We start from the raw sequence: 19,540 nt of genomic DNA, 5'->3' as shown, positions 1-19,540 counted from the left end.
ATTTGCTATAAATACGATATTTATATATATGCACGGCTAAGTTATGTTATTATGTTTCGCTTATCCTTCAAAGCTTCCGTACTTCCAAGCATCTTAAAACACTTCTGGACTTGAATGCGCCCTAAAACGTGATGCAATGTCTGCGCATGCGCGAAGCACTCCATGGCTTGTCATTGTGAGTCGACTTCCGAGGACCGAATTTGACAGCTGATTTGAAATTAAAATATATAGCCCATTTATACTAAACGACAGCTTTAATTGTTCGTCCGGGTGTTTGTTTTCTATATGTGTGTTCTCGGTCCATGCATTATACCAAGTGTTTTAAAGAATAGGACCAGGGGTTATAAAGTTATTTCAGGGAACTGATGCAACATGGCAACGAAACATGTAAGTCGACCCTTCCTGTGGCTTCTTTTCAGAAGATACAATCAAGAACGCAGACACACATTTACTATTTTTCTTGAAAAAACTTTAAAACAAGTATCCAGTGCTTCAGTCAGCGATAGTTATTCGGTGAAAGATGTGAAATGCTGTTGGGACAACAGCGCACTGTCACTACGGAGTACAGAAAGCGACGGCGGCAATGGCTCAGGTCGGACAGGACTCCTCAGGTCTGTCGCCGTTTGTTTAGGACTTGGTGTGGCGCTCTCTCACTGCAAAGATGATGGGAAGACTGACAGGGGACCAGCCTTACTATATGGATCGATCCTCGAACGCATGCTGCCATCTGCTCAATGTGCATCTCCTTACAAACCTGACAGCCCACGCTACAAGTATAACTTCATTGCTGATGTGGTGGAAAAGTCGTCTCCGGCTGTGGTGTACATCGAAATCGTTAGCAGGTAAGTTATAGTGAATACACTTGTTTTTTTTCAATGACAAACCCAACAAAGATATCTGTACATGTCCATGATCTGGCTGAATGGGATGAACGAAGCTAATTTAGAGCCAAATGGAAGTTATTGCCACATTTCAAAGGCTTTCATGGCTTCACACTGGCTAAGGATACAAGCGACATTCGGAAGGCCATTAACAAAGCCGATATTTTTCAGGCATCCGTTTTCGGGCAGGGAAGTCCCTATATCCAACGGTTCCGGTTTTATCATCAGTAGAGATGGGCTCATTGTGACCAACGCCCACGTCGTTGCCAACAAGCGAGGTGTCCGCGTGAAGCTGACCAATGGGGCGACATATAACGCCACCGTGCAAGACGTAGATCAGCTGGCAGATATCGCCACCATCAAAATCAATGCCAGGGTGAGTGTACACCATTTGAACAATTACTGTCTGTAATTGCTATAACTGATGAGATGGCATAGTTTGCTGAAGTGTTGTTTGTGTGAGGTCGTTAGTGTCATGTGACTCGAGCGAGGCCTAATGATGGTCGTCACGGTCCATCAGGCAGTCCTGGCCGTTCCCACCTTGTGACCCGTCTCTTCCTCCTGCAGCATCCTCTGCCCACCCTCTCCCTGGGGCTGTCGTCCGAAGTGCGCCAGGGGGAGTTTGTGGTCGCCATGGGCAGCCCGTTCGCCCTGCGCAACACCATCACATCTGGCATCGTGAGCTCGGTGCAGAGGGGCAGCAAGGAGCTGGGGCTCTCCAACAACAACATGGACTACATCCAGACAGACGCCGCCATCGACGTGAGTCCCTGCCCTCCCCCTGAGGCACAACCATGCATTCATGTAGCAGACGCTTTCATCCAAAGTGACATACCGAGGCTATTTAAAACCTGCAACCTCTTGATCTGCAGTCAAATGTTCTAACCATTGAGCTAAACCCATCCCCCAAATATGAATGACTTAGACCCTGGCAGTGCTGTAGTACATGAGCTGTCTCCCAACAGTTCCATAATGTGTGATGTTGTTCCTTGCAGTTCGGGAATTCCGGAGGACCTCTGATCAATTTGGTGAGTTGGAGGTTCCTTTCCTCTTTCCCTCTCTCTGATGGCGACGTTCCCCTCTGATGGACTCCCACATCTAGCTGTGTTCTGCTGCATTCCAGGACGGCGAGGTAATCGGTATAAACACCATGAAGGTCACCGCCGGGATCTCCTTCGCCATCCCGTCCGACCGCGTCAAGCAGTTCCTGGACAAAGCAGCGGAAAACAACAGTATGTGAACTTTTGCTGTAGGGGGGGGGGGGGGGGGGGGACAGGAACATGCGACCCTTGAACTCTGCCATTGTAGGAGGACATCAATATCTCCCTATACCTCTCCTTTACGTCCCAGAATCGAACGTTGGGGATTCTCAGACCAAGCGTCGTTACATCGGGGTGATGATGCTGACCCTGACTCCAAGGTGAGCACACGTTGTGTTTAGACTTTAGCAAACAGGGAAACACTGAAAAGGCACCGCATCGACCACTACTGCCTACTGGCACTGACCCCTACTGGCCCGCTCCATCTTGGAACGGGCAACCGCTCCACTTAGTGTAATCTGTTTGGCTGGGGCAATGAGCTGTCAGCGCATTTCATTAATCATACCAAACTGAACACCAAACTGATTTTCACGCAGTTTGCTTTGCTGTAAAGGTCATACATGATACAGGACATGGTTATTCTTTTCACAAAATACAACCAATAGTACGGTAATGTTAAATCTTACTTGTGAAAAGTAATCCCCCCAGCCCTGTTTGGGATTGTCCCCTAATTTGATCAGGAATATGCTGCACAGTGCTGGCATCTTGTTTATTCTGATGCTACGCAACTAGGAATTTGCCCTGTCCAAGATGGCGGCCGCATTTCTAGTGCCCAGCAGCCAATGCGGCGTCTACTCTTTCTTATGTCTATGGGCTGAAGCCTTACAGTAGTGGCCTGGCCATTTCCTGCATGTCTTCCCCTCTGTCTCCCCTGTCGCTCCTGTCTGTTCACTGTCCGATAAAGCATGAAAATGCCCCAAAATATACACATATATAAAACAAGCCTGCCCTGTTAGCTTTAGCCCCAGTCTGCTGTTGTCTGCAGCATCATCGCTGAGCTGAGGCTGAGAGACCCCTCCTTCCCGGACGTGAGTCACGGGGTCATGATCCACAGGGTCATCACGGGCTCCCCAGCATACAGGTCAGTCCCATGGGGTCCTCTGACCTTCTAGCACAATTTACAGCCTCAGTACAGACACTTCCTGTGAGAAACATCTCCCTAGCCAGCCGGCAACATCTGAAACGCTAGCAGTTAGATAGCAAGGCCGGGCGGTATTGAGGGGTGAGTTTAACCAGTTGAATTTGGTCACATAAGGAAAGGTATGGCTCCTGCTTGGGCACTGTAACCCAAGCACCTCCCCCTAGGTCAGGTGATGTAACACAGGCCCCCCCCCCCAGGTCGGGCATGTTGCCAGGAGACGTGGTGGTGGAGGTCAACGGCGCCAAGGTGCACACCTCGGAGGAGATCTACAACGCCGTGCGCACCAGTGACAGCATCGCCATGGTGGTGAGGAGAGGACAGGAAGTGCTGCGGCTGCAGGCGGCTCCGGAGGTCACAGAGTGACCCCGAGAAGCAGGACACGACCAGGACGAAGCTCGGAGGCTGCCGACGAAGTGCTAGGAGACTCATCCTCGTGTGTGGGTTGCTACAAACTATTGGGGCTACGGGAACTTGTGATGCGGTACTTGAGGAAAGACGCATAGATGCTTTGGATAAGTGTGGAAGGTGAAGGCTTGGGAAGGTGTGAAAGAGCCCAGTTTCCAGAACAGGAAGTGCCCCCCCCCCCTGCATGTTTACATGGACGTATTGAGGAAGTTAATGACGTGCAGGGGGGTCGGTGATCAGTATCTGTGGACGGGGGACAGGGGATACACTATGGTAACTGATACCGTGAGGAACTGCTGCATCTGGAGGACATGCTTTCACCAAACTAATGTTGGTGATATTCTTCTTTGCATCAGACTGTTATGAAATGTGTGACGTCTGAAAAAGTTGGTAATGTGAAACACTGCACACACACACACAACTTCCTCTTGACAGTTTTATTGGTTAAAGCAGGTTTGGATTGACATTATATATTCCAGATGTGTTATAATTTCCCTTGTTCTGCACAGAACTTTGAACACTTTACCAACTAGTTCTAATAGTACTCTTGGAACACAAAAAAATGGCTGTGAATGTGAGTGTTCTTGTGAATAATTTTGTACTTATTTTTGCTCCAGGGCAACTACTTAACACCTTGAATAGGACAATAAATACATTCACAAATACTTTGTTTCCTTCCTTTGTTTGCGAGTTGAAGAAGATAAAAAGATACAAGAGTGTAAAATGTGACAAAATGGTAAACAAGCAGATGGTATAAAAATGCTCTGAGAAGAACTGGCATGAGTCACGATGTGTTGTCAGATATAAACGTCTGCACACATGACAATGGTTTCACAGAGCAGCACCAGAGTAGGACGACTCCTTGTAAAAACTCTAGAGGTTGCTGAAGATCGGAACATCTTCTCCCGGATCCCCTTTCAAACTCACTGGATAAAAAAATAACACTTCATACTCTTAACATTTGTTACAAGCTTGCGTGACGGTACTCATGAAAAGTACCGGTATGAAACCCTTTGAAGCAGTCTAGCACTTGACTCCCCCTGAGCCAAAGAGAAATGTTTACTAAAAGATCACTTAAGTATTCAAGCAAAATGTCTCTTTGACACACATACATACACCCACACATTCACCAAATGACTGTAATCCTGTCATAACCGCGTGGCTGCTTCAGGAGATATCTTGACTGGGGTACATAAGATGCAGGTATGTAGCTAGGCAAACAGGGGGGCCTTTGACTTAAGGGCTGGTGGGACCTATTTACCTAGCTACTGTGTACAACATGACCACCCCCCCTCCCCTCTTCTCCCCTTCTGCTGGTCTGGCAAGATGGCCTGTTACCACGGCAATTAGGAGATCTGGTTGTTGAGTTGTCCAGGGTACTTATCAAAACTCCTCTCAGCCTCCTCGCTTAACGCATCACCTGGGGGCAGAGAAGCAGAGTGGCGTTCATAGGCAACAGACGAGCCGAACATGGGGGTGCTGCTCATTAGATTAAAAAAATCCTAAAACGTATTACAGATCTCTGAGACTCACCAATGTGACAGTTATGAAGCCAGATGCGATGGCCATCATACTTGCAGTTGCACTTCATGGCGTTGTTGGTGAAGTCACTCTCTGCCACTTCGAAATTTGGATTTATAACAATCTGAAAGAATTAGGAATTCACATTATCGGCTCAATAGGTCATCAACGAATAAGGAAAATGAAACAAGTTGTAAACAAGCCGTCTGTCCACCTGCAGGACGTAGTTCCCTGGCTTGATGTCTGTGATGTCGATCCACTGGCAGTCGATGTCGTGGCGATACAGATCCCAGCACCCCACCGTGATGCCCTGCTCGCCAAAGTTTGCACACTCGTACCTCTTGGAGATACCTGGAGGACCATGGGACAGCTTATGTTAGCGCACAGAGCTCCCTGCTGTCGTGTTCATACATGCACGTGCTTATCCACAGAAGAAGCTCTCCTCAGAGTTAACACGCTCCTCAGTAGATGGAGCTGAATGATATAGCGTTGACTGTACATGAAGAGGTTGCAGGTTCACATCCCTATCTGTGTGTCGCTTAGGACAAAATGCTAACTGAACACATTTAAGGCAGAGTTTCTGGGTACATGTACAGCTTGTGTCTCTGTAAGGTCAAGAGGTCATACAGCGAGGCCCCCTCTGAGCAGAATATAGCATGCAGGCCAGACAGTGGGGAGACAGTGAGTAAAATCATGTACAAATAAGGCTTATGTGATTAACGACCACTTCTCCTGTTGAACGTTCTAGTGTATCAGTACTGACCACTGAAGACCCGTTAAGGAAGCGATTCTGTGCATTCTATGTTTGAACATGTCCAGATACTGTTTTTAAGCACTCTTGTAAGAGAGTCTTCACTCATGCTAGCCACTCTGTTGTGGATTGGTGGCATGATCCGACGTCGAGCTAATAAAACCGAGTCAACCTTTTTCATAATTGTCGTGACTCCTTCCTGCCTGCCTTCTCCAGAATTTACATCTTATCAACACATTATTATAAACTCCCACTCTCCTCATGTTACATGAACTCCACTCTCCTAAGGTTATATTTAACCTCGCTCAGCAGTGCCCAGGCTCACCTTCAAAGCACTCCGTGTCCTCCAGACAGAAGCTGGCCTTGTGGCCCTCAGCCACCTTGCTCCCATTGGCCGACAGCAGGTCATAGTGGGTGAAGATGTCCATGCTGTGGTAGTGGCTGAGAAGGAAAAAGCAAAGACAACTCTTGAGCCAATTTCATTCCTTAACATTAATATTACAGGTCTGTTGGCGCCATCCATGTGAATGTCTAGTTGGACCGGGCTGAATGCGTAGCTCAGCACGGAGATGAGGAAGCTTCCTGTACCCGTGGCAGGCGTGCCACACCCAGGAGTGGCGCCCGGCCTTGGGTCTGAAGTCGGCCCGGCCGATGTTGTGTATCTGGGAGGAGAAGCGGAGCAGCCTGCGGTGGCCGTAGGGCCAATTGGCCTTGGAGGCAGACTTGGAGAGGCAGTCCTCCTCGGCGGCGCAGTAGAGCATGTGCAGCGGACGGTCCTCGATGTAGACGCTCGACTGCACCAGGGGCGCGTTCAGGACCAGGTCGGACGCCGCTGGACGCACGAGGACGTCGACAAAGGAACCAGTTAGCACATGACATGTATTGCATTTCATATTGCAGTTGAGATATGCTAATTGTTGCACAGTGCCTGGTAGCTGAGATGTGGTTACTTTGCACTGTGCCTGGTAAATACAGACCATTGCTCGACTCCAATCACCAAAATAACGTTAGAACTATGAACTCCAGATTTTATATTTTCACTTGTATGTTGCTTATGGAAAATGCAGTGAATAAAATGAAAAATGTTAGATAGATAATGATGTGGCGAGGGTGAGGTTGCGTGTTGAGATTCCGCATGGATGCTAACTCACTCTCCGAGCAGATGACCCCAGCTGCGAACTTGGCCGCAGCCTTCTGGCAGCTGACGGACTTGTGGTGCTGGCAGTGATCCAGCGACATCTCACTTCCTGTGCACCTCACACCACTCATTATCATTTCTGTTATGTTACTGCTGTCCCAGTACCATGTTTCCTTTGGGGGGGGCAACAACATTCACACACACACACACACACACACACACACACACACACACACACACACACACACACACACACACACACACACACACACACACACACACACACACACACACACACACACACACACACACACACACACACACACACACACACACACAGCATCCATCAGGAGATTACTAAGATTCTAGGCTCTCTCAGGAGTAAATGTGTGTGTTAAAAATGTGTTTGCTGTAAGTCATTCATAGTCAAATGTATTCTTGTGTCTGGGGAAAACAGGTACAGTTTATAATACAATAAACTTGCTTAAGTCTTAAGTCTTCAGTAGGACTGACAAATCCTGGGGAAACAGCTTGGTCCATGATATTATACAAGGAGACAACTGAGAAATATGACTAATGTGAATGAAGACGACACTTGACAGGTGCTCCTCGGCCCCCAGACTGTGCTGACGGGTGTGGCCTCTGTCCTCAGTCCTACTCACAGTGATGGCATGCATGGAGTATCCCAGCCCTAGCTGTCGACACACCACCATGGCCTCCTTGGTGGTCCAGCGCTCGCTGCACACTGTGCCCCAACGTGACCCAACCAGAACCTCCACACGGCCCTCATAGTAGGTCCGGCCGCCCACTATCCGGACCTGCACACAGGCCCTGAGGGGAGTCAGTCAGAGGGCACTTCCTGTCCCACCTCTGACACTTCCTGTCTGGGCTCCCTTGGTAAACAGTTGCAGTTTGCTAATGCAGCCCTAGCTGTGGGATTAGCCGCAGAGCTAGGTCCCCCTCACATGGTTTGTTATTATTTTTGTTGGTAACCAATGTGAAGTTGCCACAGTGCAGGTTGGGATTGGCCTATCCACCAAGCAAAGGCGTTTAGATTAGAGGTTCATGGTATGGATAAGAGCGTCTGCTAAATGACTAAATGTATGCATAGTCCATGATTAGCATGGTAGCAGGTGAATTAACTTACTTTTAGTCTATGTTAGCAGGTTACCCTCATTGCAGGCCATGATTAGCAGATTAGCGGTTAAGTTAACCTACTTGCAGACCGTGGTTAGCGTAGCCTAGCCCCAGCTGCCTGCACACCACCATGGCCTCCTTGGTGCTCCAGGCTTCCCCACAGATCAGACCCCAGCTCTGGGTCCCATTGGCATCTGTGGCCAGCACCTCCACACGGCCCTCGTAGGGCGTCCGGCCCCCCGTGATGCGGATCTGTGTGGAGCAGATGTGTTAGCGAGCGCGGAGCAGAGAAGAGGGGGTTCTGTGTGGGCTGGATGGACGCAGGGAGGTCCACCAGACACACTGTGAGTGGGGAGGGTCTAAAGCTCTTTGTTTATTTGTGATGCTGATTTACTGTTTATTAGATGAGGATGTTCTTTTCTCTTTTCATCTCTCATCACAGTATAATCTCCACAAACAAAGTCATAAGCGGCACTTACACTTGGTCATTCATTTGAAAACAATTAAGAAAGAACCGATACGTAAGTGTTAGGCTGATATCGGTTAGCGACTAGAGATCTATACAAATATAGGTTAAAATAACATTAGAACAAATAATCAAAAACAAACACAGAATTTATCTTTAAAAAGAGAACTCAAATGAGAGTTTTCCTGGTGGAAAAAGGTAATGAACATTTGTGAGGTGTTTCAGGTATGTGTGGTAAGCAGGTCCGCTCTGACCGAGTTCTCGACACCCATGTAGGGTGTGTTGCATATGATGGCGGCGTCCTCCAAGTGCTGGCAGTCCTCAGACGTGATGTTCTTGTAGGGGCAGTTCCAGATGGACTTCTCCTGGCCCAGACACTTCACCTCATTCATGTGGATGGGGCCCATGCCTACAGCACAAACACAACCTCAACCTCAGTATGTACACAAGCTTAGTGCAAACAACCTCAACACAACCTCATTCATGTGGATGGGGCCCATGCCTACAGCACAAACACAACCTCAACCTCAGTATGTACACAAGCTTAGTGCAAACAACCTCAACACAACCTCATTCACGTGGATGGGGCCCATGCCTACAGCACAAACACAACCTCAACCTCAGTATGTACACAAGCTTAGTGCAAACAACCTCAACACAACCTCATTCATGTGGATGGGGTACCTGCCTACAACACAAACACAACCTCAACCTCAGTACATACACAACCTCATTCTTGTGGATGGGACCCACACCTACAGCCCAACCGTAACTTCAAGTCAGGTACTTTCCGAAACGAAAAAAAAAAACACGTTTCCTCCTGAAGGAGGAATATATGCATGAATTCCTCCTCCTGACCATGCCTTAGCAGTACTGTATATATCCTACAAAGTTCATTAGAATGTGTGCTGCGCGTCCATGCGGGGGAGGCTGCAGACCTTGGCCCATGCGGGCTCCAGTGAGGGCTTCCTTGGCGCTTCCGAAGCCCAGCTCCCTGCACACCACGCTGGCCGACTGCAGGTTCCAGCGGTCGTCACACACTGTGCCCCACTGGCTGTTCCTCAGAACCTCCACACGTCCCTCCCCCAGCTTGGCCCCCCCCTTCAGCCTCACTGTGCTCTGGGGAGGGGGAGGGGGGGTTGGAGTGAACAGGAGGAGCAGTGTGGAGGAGAGAAGGGAAGGGAAAAGGAGTGTAGGGGTGAGGAGGGGATGGAGAGGAGGGAGGAGAGGAGGAATAAAAGAGAAGGGGAGAGGACACAGTTTATTTGACCACCCTGTTAGGACCGGAAAAACACAAACACGTGGGACCCTGCTGCCAGGGCGGGCTCCTCACCGACGTCTTGGGCTTCTTCTTCATGCCGCTGGGTGTGTACTGGGGGCCGGGCACGCAGCTGACTACGGCCGGCATCCCGCCCCGGCAGGAGGACGTGGCGTTGGCCTGGTTGAACTCCAGCGGGCAGGCGGCCAGGTGCACCTCCGTACCCACACAGCCCACCGAGTGGAGCAGGAAGACACTCTTCTGGCGCTCCGCGTGCAGCCTGGGGGGGGGGGGGGGGGGCGGGGGCGAGTTTAGAGGTTTAAGAGTTATAAAAGTGTATTGGGGCTTGGTTTCCAGTAGCAGCAGCAGCAGCTGTAAAATAACAACCCTATTAAAATATTTGTATAAGATTTTTGGAGAGTTACAGATTAACATTCATAAATAATATTAGAACAGAATCAAAGTAACTTTGTTGTGTTTAGCTGTATCAGGTCAATACATCTTCGAAGACAACCGACCGTACCAGATGTTATACATCCCTCTGGCAGGAGGCCTGGACTTACACAACACTTATCTCATCAGTCCTCAACAAGAATGTCTCCGAGAGACGTTGCAGTCTAGCAAGGTGTTCATCCAGAACGCCTCAAACTACTGCCTGTTTTGAACTGTTGACTGCATTAAGCAGAGAGACGCGAGGTAGGTATGAAATAATGCAATATGTAAACATTTAGCAGACGCTCTCATCCACAGAAACATACAGAGGGGGGATTTTGAACCTTGGACCTTTAGATCTGCAGTCAAACACTCAACCACTGAGCTGTACCCATCCCTGTATTCTAGATGCACTGACAACAGGTATAACCACGGCAACAACTCACTCCGGGCTGCTAAATGAACACTGGAGGAGTGTCAACTGAAGGGTGTTTATAATAATACTGTGTTCGATTAGCAGATGATTTTATCCAAAGCAACGTACACAGGGGGATTCAAACCTGATACCTCTTGTTCTGTACTCTACTATTGAGCCATACTGTAGTTGTACTCAGCCCCCCCCCTCCCCCTCCCTTCTCCAGGTGTTTGATCTCACTCTCAGAGTCCTGAACTAGACAGATTTATGGCCATGATTCCAATGCCAGGATCAGGAGGAGAATCAAGAAGTCCACAGATGAAGTCACGCCGGCAGCCATTTTGATACATCTCATGAGTCAGGTACCTACAGGTAGTGGACACGGTTGATCAAAATGGCCGCTCCAGATTACCCAGATTACCTTTTGTTTGGCCCAGAGTGGCTCTGCCTAGTCCTAGAGTTAGCTTTAGCTTTGGGAGTCTGCCTGCAAGGTAAACATGTGTTAGAGGGGTTTACAGAGGGGATGAGAAGATGACAGTTATAGTCACACGTTAAGTTACATGAAGCACTGACATCAATCATGACGAAAAAGCACTGCAATTGAACAATGGAGTTAGTTTGACACGGACTTACAACATTTCACTTATGTAGTTATTGTACAGTATATGTATATGTAATATATACATGCATATAATCCACTGATTCATGCAGCATGGTTTGATTAGTGCCGTGCTAATGAGTTCCAACTGAATGATGCGATAAAAACTGTGGGCCGGGCACACAGACTGCCATGCAGAAGACACAAAGGTATCGACAGATGCATGCCTTAGAGCAAAGATATACCACATACACTGGATATCTTTAGAAGGTAGTGGGGCAGATAAAGGGTGTTTGGTGCCTTGTAGCAGGTGCTGCATTAGTGGGGCTGGATGGAGGGAGATGAGGGAGGAAGGTGAGGGACGGAGAAGGGGGTGAGGGGGTGAGAGGAGTTAGGTGAGTAAGAGAGGGAGGATGGAGGTGAGGAGGAGGGTATGCAGAAGGTGAATGGGTGAGGGTAGAAGGAGATGAAGGGGTGAGGGAGGAGAGGAGGAGAGAGGTGAGGTGCTTCATAGGGTTCCCTTTCTAAGTAGTACCGGTAAATAAGGGTCAACCCCCAGATTAGGATTAGGCAGAGTTAAGAGTATACATTCCTCTACAACACTACAGTTTGATGATACTAATGTACACACACACTCTACAACACTACAGTTAGATGATACTAATGTACACACACACACACTCTACAACACTACAGTTAGATGATACTAATGTACACACACACACACACACACACTCTACAACACTACAGTTTGATGATACTAATGTACACACACTCACACACACTCTACAACACTACAGTTAGATGATACTAATGTACACACACACACACACACACACACTCTACAACCCTCCAGCAGAACAGAGCTAGCAGTCAAGAAGCTCAGGAAGTTAGGATCAGCTCTCCAGAGACACGGTCCCTGAGAGGGTGAGCTCAGGGGGTTGGGGGGACCCTGGGGTTCCCGGGGGATGGAGAGGGTGTGTTCAGGGTGTGTTCAGGGACCACCCTGAGCGTGTACCTGGCTGCAGCTGACTTTGTAACTTTGGATTTGGAGACTTTCTCTGGTGCTGCTCGCTTTCTGAGACTTCTGCAATGATGGAAACAGCAGGACTCCATCACACAGAGAGACTGGGAGTCGTATGCACACAGGAATACTTGTATGCACTACACACACGCATACTTATACACACTAGACACAGACACACACACGCATACTTATACACACTAGACACAGACACACACACGCATACTTGTATACACACACACAGGGGCTTCTGTGGAGCAGGTAAGTGGAGCAGGGCAGCTCCATGGAATAACCCACATTGTTGACATTCCCTGTGTGAGCGAGCCCGGTGGTGGTGAGAGAGCCACATCCTCACACAGTTACATGACACTCATTCAGGACGGATTCCTACACCACTTGAGAGAGTCATTTCAACAACATGTTCTGGACTGAAGTAATATTGTATACATTTATCAGACACTTTTATCCAAAGCGACATTCAGGCCACTTTACAAAAAGAACATACTTTTAGGGTCTCTAGAAAATCCAGTGGGTAATGATATTCATCTCCTAACATGTGTTTGGCCTTAATTCCCTAATCCCTATATAAACCAGAATCCCAGATGTCTCATGATGTGTAAAACTGGAAGGAGAGCCAGTCAACCCCCAAAAAGTTCTGATTTTACAGACACAATGGAAACATCACCATTTGTTATTATACTTCCGAAATGTGTTTCCAAAGAGCTCTCTCCAGCCTGCCATTACAATTACACATTTTTCTATTGGATGGAATCTAAAATAAAAAGTCTTCTTTGCCTCTGCCTGTTCTCCCAACACAAAATCACAGCATCAATCATATCTCAAACATTTGCTTTGTCATGGTAAGTACCTGTTAGGATATGAAAAGTCTATGTTTCTTCCTCAATCCCAAATATCATACCCCGCTATGAACGGAGCTCAGGAACATGGCAGCCCAGGAAGCTGTTTCAGACTGGCGTGTTCAAACAGACAGGCAGACAAGTGGGCAAACAAACCCAGATCCCAGTCTGTGTGGGGAGGTCAAAGAAGGGCTCACCTTCTATAAACGGCACTTCTCCGTAAGCATTCGGACATTCCTAGCTCTCACAAAGAGTTCATTAAGTGAAAGGACCTCAGTGTCTTCCACAAAAGCAGCTCAGGGGATCGTTCATGGACTCATCTGTCAATCTCTCCAGAACAAGAGAAGGTCTTGCAGGAGGTCACTTGACCCCTGGTCTGATAACAGAACAGGCAGTCTGTTGACCGGATAGAGTCTACTGCCCCTGCCCCCCTGCCCCGTCCCCCTGCCCCCCTGCCCCGTCCCCCTGAACCCTGGTGCCCCCCGGCCTCCTCGTCTTCACACCTGGCTGAGAGAAAACACACGTCTCCCCTCGCGCTCCTGTGAACAAGCAGCAGCACGAGGGGAGGAGAGGCATGGAGATCCGGTCTGCAGACATCAGATCGCGGTCACACTGGGAGACACCAGAGGAGGGCTGGGAGACACCAGAGGAGGGCTCGGAGACACCAGAGGACGGCTACCGGTGGGCTGAGAAACACCAGCTGAGGGCTGGGAGACAACAGCTGAGGGCTGGGAGACACCAGCGGAATTAACCTTCTTGTGTTCCGTAAAAGATTCCATAACATAAGATTCCATACTCTGTAACTTCTCTGTCATTCTAAACTCTGTCTGGTCATTTTCACATAATTCATGTAACTCTCTGGTTCCTGGTAAGATACAGATTTTCACTGCCTCATAGTTCTCAACCTCTTGAATATTGACAGAATATCTGCTGTGGGTTTTACAACTGTTTAGATGTGCATCTTAAAATGTTTTGGAAATGGTTGTCAATGAGTCAGGCTCTGAAGTTGGGTAGACGCTGGTACAAAAGGTTGCATTCCTCAGGTCACCACACACACAAACAAAAACAGAACAGAAAGAAAACCATTTCCATCCTCGATCAGCGAGAAAAACAAAAACATTTCTCAACACGTCTGAACACTCCTGCAGATGAGTGGGCAGACTGAGCATTTGTACACAGGGAAGCACCGGTCACCACCATTGTGTTTATGGTCACCACTTTCCAGCCACAGAGACTGAGAGACCACTAGTGGTTTGTGTTGCATTGTTATGTGTCTGTTAGCGGTGGTGAAACTGACGACACACAAACAAGACAGCAGACTCAAAACATCCCAGAGAAATGTTCCCATTCAGAGTTTCTAGCAGAGAAAAGTTTTTTTCTCCCAAAAATGGCTCATCTCAATCTATGTCCAATCACATCTATGTACTGTATCTAGATGAGATGTATCTTATGGGTACAGTTTGAATCCTGGCGACTCACTTGTAGAAGTTCTTGTTGACCTTCCTCTCGTGGGGGTACCCCAGCATTCCGCAGACGACGCGCGTGTTCTTGGGGGTCCAGCCCACGTCGCACACCTGCGCCCAGCCGTCCTTGTACTTCACCTCCACCACGCCCTCCGTCACCGGCAGCTTCCGCTTCGCCACGGCGACCACGGGCCGCAGCCGGACCTCCTCCACCTTGTTGTCGTCCACCTGTACCTGCGGATGCAGGACCTCTCCGTGTCAGCACACAGGAAGTCACTCAGTCCACTGAGAGGTTCACCTAACTTTGCGGACACGCTCATCCAAAACGGCGTACGGTACTGGGGAAGATTTGAACCTGCAGTGAAACGCTCTAACCACTGAGCTATACCCCCCCCCCCCCGCGCCCCTCCCTGACTTGCTATGCACGGTGATGTAGCGTTCAGTCAGAAGGAGGGGGAGGACGAAGGGTCTGAGGTCCCAGCTACTCATGATTACCCTTACTCTGATTTCCAGGAAGAGTTCACACAGTTTACGACCAATAAACCCCGACAGCGGTGTGTGGCAGGCCTGGTGGCAGACGGCTAGCTGGCCGTCCGGGGAGCAACAACTGATCCTGAGAGAGTGTGCCTTCCAGACAGCAGACTGGGCAAGAATCTCCTCAAATCAGAAGTTCCTTCTCAGTAAAGACACAGCTAACTGCCTCCATATGTGTGTGTGTGTGTTTTGTACGTGGAGCTGCATCTGTGCGTTAAATGCTTACCATGTGTGGTGAGGCCGCACAGACTCCACACACAGGGAGGTTCATAAGAACAAAACAAAGCACTCCTATAGCCTCAATCACCGAGCCAATGGAACAACGGGTTGTATTCACAGGACTAATAAAACCCAGACAAAGCCAGCATATCAGGAAGTTACAGTGTGTGACGTGCGTGTGTTTGTCACACTTTATGATAGGGTGTGATATAGCATACACTGTGGTTTAATGGGTAAGAAATACCGTTGGTCAATAGATTCATCAATGAGGCTCACAGCTCATTCGCACAACAAAGTATGACTGAAGCCACCAACGAGTCTTACATCGATGACGTTGGAGTCCACAAAGCCGGGAAGCCTCTCGTCCTTGCAGACCACCCCTGCATCCTCGTCGTGGGTGCAGTCACTGTTGCCCCAGCCGCGAGACTTACACAGCTCGATACTCTTCTCCCCTCCGTTGCACTGCACGTTGTCCAGCCAGATCTTCCCTGCACAAAGAACCAGGCGGTCGGCATCACACAGCCACAGTCCCTGTCTATGGTCCCGTGACGACTCACCAGGGGAAATGTGGTCACGAATGCATCATTGATGTGCATTGTCACGTGCAATGTTATGTACCAGAGTCGCCAGCTAATATATGAGCCCTGGAGTTATTAACACGTCATACATGTGTGCAAAAACGTAGAAACATGTAATAAGGTTGACTATATTTGAGCTCATCATAGATGTAATCTATGTCCTGTGTGCTTATATGTTACGTTATGCCAGGTTGCTTTGCGTTGTCTTGTCCTAAGAATTTCAGTGCCCAGTCTGACCCTGTGTTGTTCTGTGCACCTGACAATAAAAGACTTGAACTTGATAAACGTGTTGTCGGTCTCACCGAGGCCCTTTCCATACTTGGCGCTGTGGGTCCAGCCGGTGGCCGAGACAAAGCCCAGCTGGCGACAGAGGACGTTGGCGTTGGCCAGCGAGAAGTCGTCATCGCAGATGGTCCCCCACTCTCCCTTGTAGAAGACCTCCACACGTCCCTCGTTGTGTTTCCGGGGGTAACCGACCAGCCTGAACTTCAACCTCTCCGCCTGGGGCGTGGTCAGGGGCGTGGCCGGGGACGGGGGCGTGGTCTGGCAGAAGCAGGCAGGAAGCCACATCCCCAAGAGGAAGCCGACGGTACACCGTTGCCACCGTCGTGAGATCACCATGACGACCCTTCAGGAGCAGCAAGAAGACGCTGTTTTAATTCATTCCGAATTCATTTCCATGTATTGTTATATCAAGTACTTGGATTAAAGTTGAAGTCTCAGGTACTTCAAGTAATTAACAAACTTTTCAAATGCTTTTTCAGTATTATGGTTAGAATGGAGGTCTGACAGTCTGGCCTCAACTCCAGGAAAGGTCAAGGGTTAATGTTCTTTCAGCTTGTTAAAAGGTCAGAAGGTCAATGCCTGGCAGCACAGGGACACACCGGCAACAGGACACACACAAGACGCTACAGCACGCACAAAGTTATGCTGAATGTAAACACCCTCAACTTAGAAGGCCAAGATGTACCCATGTCCACATTAAACAATGGTTCAAGATTCTGTAGACGTGACTGAGAAGCCCAGCTGGAGCATGCCCGGGAACGGCTTCCACTCCACCTGCTCAGTAGACGCACCCGCCTTCTATTAACTCATCAACCACAACAGTTTATCTACCCCGCATCTCTGCTCTATTCTGAGTTTAGTTCGTGTTTTCGGATTCATTGTGTTTGCTGCGCCTCTACTCACACCGTTTCCCGGTGCCTCCAGGATCACTATTCTTCGGCCCTACCTGCCTGTCTGTCAAGAATGGCTGCTGACCGAACCCGGGTTTGTCTCTCTGCCTACAGCCATTCTGGTCGCTCCTCTCCACATCATCGCTCACCTGGACTATTGTAATAAACCGTCACCAAATTCCACTGTCTGTGCCTGTATTTGGGTCCAGCCCAGCAATTGTAACACCCAGAGCAGAGAAGCCCATAGCTGGGTCTGGGAAGGTCACCCAGAGGGCCTGACAAGCACGGCGCATGAGGGGATGTCCTCTCGTGACAAGGACGAAGCGCTTCTTGATTTAAAACGGCTGCTGAATGTTTACTCGTCATGAAGGCAAGAATAACAAGATGTGTTTAGATACAGCAGCCTGAACATGATTACAGGCTAAACAAACCCAGACATATTAAAAGCTGCTGAAAGCACTTTTGCCAGAAATGCTTCTCGCCAAGTATGTGACTCAGTCTGGTATTTGAACTTTGACCTTCCGGACCTTCCATGTGCTGAAGACAGAGATGCCCTTGTCGCTGCCAAACCTGTTTCAGACAGTGATCAACAATAGGAGTGAATTATTTGTATATGTTACCAATAATATTAAGTAAGCTGTGAAAACATACCAAAAAGGATCCTTTATATAAAAGGTTTTATTGCTATTATTAACAATCCAAACTCAATAGTTCATTTGTACAGAAATCACAATCTTAGAGTTTCTCCCTTCCAAAACCTATTCAGAAACGGACTGAATCTAATGTCTGTAAGGAGAGACTCCTCTGGCCCAGTCCAGCCAGGTACACACTGGCTCAGTCCAGCCAAGTACACACCGGCCCAGTACACCCAGGTCAGAGGCCAGAGACCCTCCATACCTGCACTGACTGGCCTGATTGAGCCCACCGACCAGGAAGCAGCAATACGTGATTAGCATGCACAAGTTTTTCAGTTGTTGTATAAGATAAACTAGTCTGGATGGTCCCTTCTCCCTTATAGAGGTAGTGACTTGTAACTCAGTCACACAGCAACGCCAGAAATATCATTCAGCTATTCCAAAGATGTGTGTGTCATAATATGAGTTTGACCAAAAGAGACTGATGTGGAAAAAAGCCTCTCATTGAAGACATAAGCAGTAGTAGTTTTATACTGACCCCAAAACTGAGGCCTGAGCCCAAATGAGAACTAATAAAAACCAGCTGGTGGAGGAATGAACATCACATCTTTCCTCATCAGTGACTGGCCCAGCGGTTCTTACTGGTGTTGTTGATACGAAAGGTTACTTTTATATGCCATTTGATTCCAAAAGTAGCTCTATGAAGGCTTATTAAGGTAGAACCACACACACGTGTAACTACAAACCAGGGTCAGAGAGAATGGAGGTCAAGTCCTCCTTAAGAACACATCTTGGAAATAATCTGAATCAGCCTCGTCTGACAACTTCTGCGAAAGCAATTCAGACTACGTTTACTGACTGGAATAGCAGCAGGATATTTCCTTCATTACGGCACATAATCTCGCTCTCAGTAGGCTACTGCTCCAAACCCCCCTCAGACCGAAAGACGGTTGCCGAATCTGGAGTTATTTACGTGAATGCACCGTTCTGGTGCTTAAATAACTGCGCTCCAGACAAGTAGGCCTACTACAGTTATTAGCTGCAGGTTGACACTAAGCACATCCATCACTTTTTAAAACCGAGGTTTGATAGGCACATTGCGTTACATAAATGTACCTGTTTGATTTGCCGCATCTGATAGGTGTCGTTTTAATGGACACAGAACATATCCTTACTCAGTACAGTCAAGGTATTTATACAAATATACAGTACTGTAAGTAAACTAATATGATTTAGAACAGTTAGCTGTAAACATTGGGTAGGCTGCTGGCTGGAAAAAAAGTTAAACTTCACGATTAAGTTATTATCGGAAGTAGCCCAGACAAAGATTGTTCAGAGATCGACCCTACTAATGAAACAGACTTTAACATTTTTTACATTTAAACTTTAAATTAAGTCCTTCAGATGTACAAAAACGTTGCAAGTAAAAATATGTAGCAGTTACCATTCTCGAAGTTTTTTCTCAACCAAGAGAATATTGAACTTTTGAACCGTTGTTACAATTAATATTGTGCACTTACCTGTTTTATGTGTCCTGTATAATTGTAACAGTATCAGTGAGAAGCAAAGCGGAGTATAATTCAGATATCCAAAATATAACAGGCTACTCGTGAAACCAAGTCGTCCTACTTATTAGTCCAGTAGAAAGTGTCTGTTGACAGAATACAGGGCCACCTAATAGCCAATTATGCCTATCACCCTTTTGTCTGTGAATTGCCAGCTGTACAGCCCTCGGGGAGGAGGGGGAGAGAAAAGGTGGAGTTGACTCGTGGACTTCTGCACGTTAAAAAGGGGAGGATTTTCCCTGGAAAG

The 19,540-nt window shown here is 48.1% G+C and overlaps 2 protein-coding genes across 3 annotated transcripts; one reads left to right on the top strand and one right to left on the bottom strand.

Moving 5' to 3' along the window:
- Positions 1 to 185: 185 nt before the first annotated feature.
- LOC136948763 (serine protease HTRA2, mitochondrial-like) lies at positions 186 to 3,981 on the top strand. Its single transcript, XM_067242786.1, has 8 exons — positions 186 to 842; positions 1,053 to 1,257; positions 1,449 to 1,643; positions 1,877 to 1,909; positions 2,005 to 2,113; positions 2,232 to 2,301; positions 2,967 to 3,062; positions 3,320 to 3,981. The coding sequence occupies exons 1-8, from the start codon at positions 373 to 375 to the stop codon at positions 3,483 to 3,485; spliced, it is 1,344 nt and encodes a 447-aa protein (XP_067098887.1). The 5' UTR covers positions 186 to 372; the 3' UTR covers positions 3,486 to 3,981.
- loxl3b (lysyl oxidase-like 3b) lies at positions 3,950 to 19,317 on the bottom strand. 2 transcript variants are annotated; one of them, XM_067242784.1, is made up of 16 exons: positions 19,249 to 19,317; positions 16,221 to 16,546; positions 15,665 to 15,828; positions 14,604 to 14,821; positions 12,262 to 12,330; positions 11,067 to 11,129; positions 9,874 to 10,078; positions 9,479 to 9,659; positions 8,795 to 8,949; positions 8,156 to 8,326; positions 6,951 to 7,110; positions 6,388 to 6,631; positions 6,125 to 6,240; positions 5,263 to 5,399; positions 5,061 to 5,172; positions 3,950 to 4,947 (listed from the first exon to the last, which is right to left on the bottom strand). In XM_067242784.1, the coding sequence occupies exons 2-16, from the start codon at positions 16,537 to 16,539 to the stop codon at positions 4,874 to 4,876; spliced, it is 2,388 nt and encodes a 795-aa protein (XP_067098885.1). In that variant the 5' UTR covers positions 16,540 to 16,546; positions 19,249 to 19,317; the 3' UTR covers positions 3,950 to 4,873. The 2 variants fall into 2 exon arrangements, with proteins under 2 accessions (XP_067098885.1, XP_067098884.1); XM_067242783.1 differs by lacking the exons at positions 11,067 to 11,129; positions 12,262 to 12,330.
- Between the last annotated feature and the right edge of the window lie 223 nt (positions 19,318 to 19,540).

The sequence above is a fragment of the Osmerus mordax genome, chromosome 9 (assembly GCF_038355195.1).
Source record: "Osmerus mordax isolate fOsmMor3 chromosome 9, fOsmMor3.pri, whole genome shotgun sequence".
Taxonomy (NCBI): Eukaryota; Metazoa; Chordata; class Actinopteri; order Osmeriformes; family Osmeridae; genus Osmerus; species Osmerus mordax.
The sequence above is the reverse complement of the archived record's forward strand: the minus strand, read 5'-3'. Positions and strand labels throughout refer to the sequence as shown.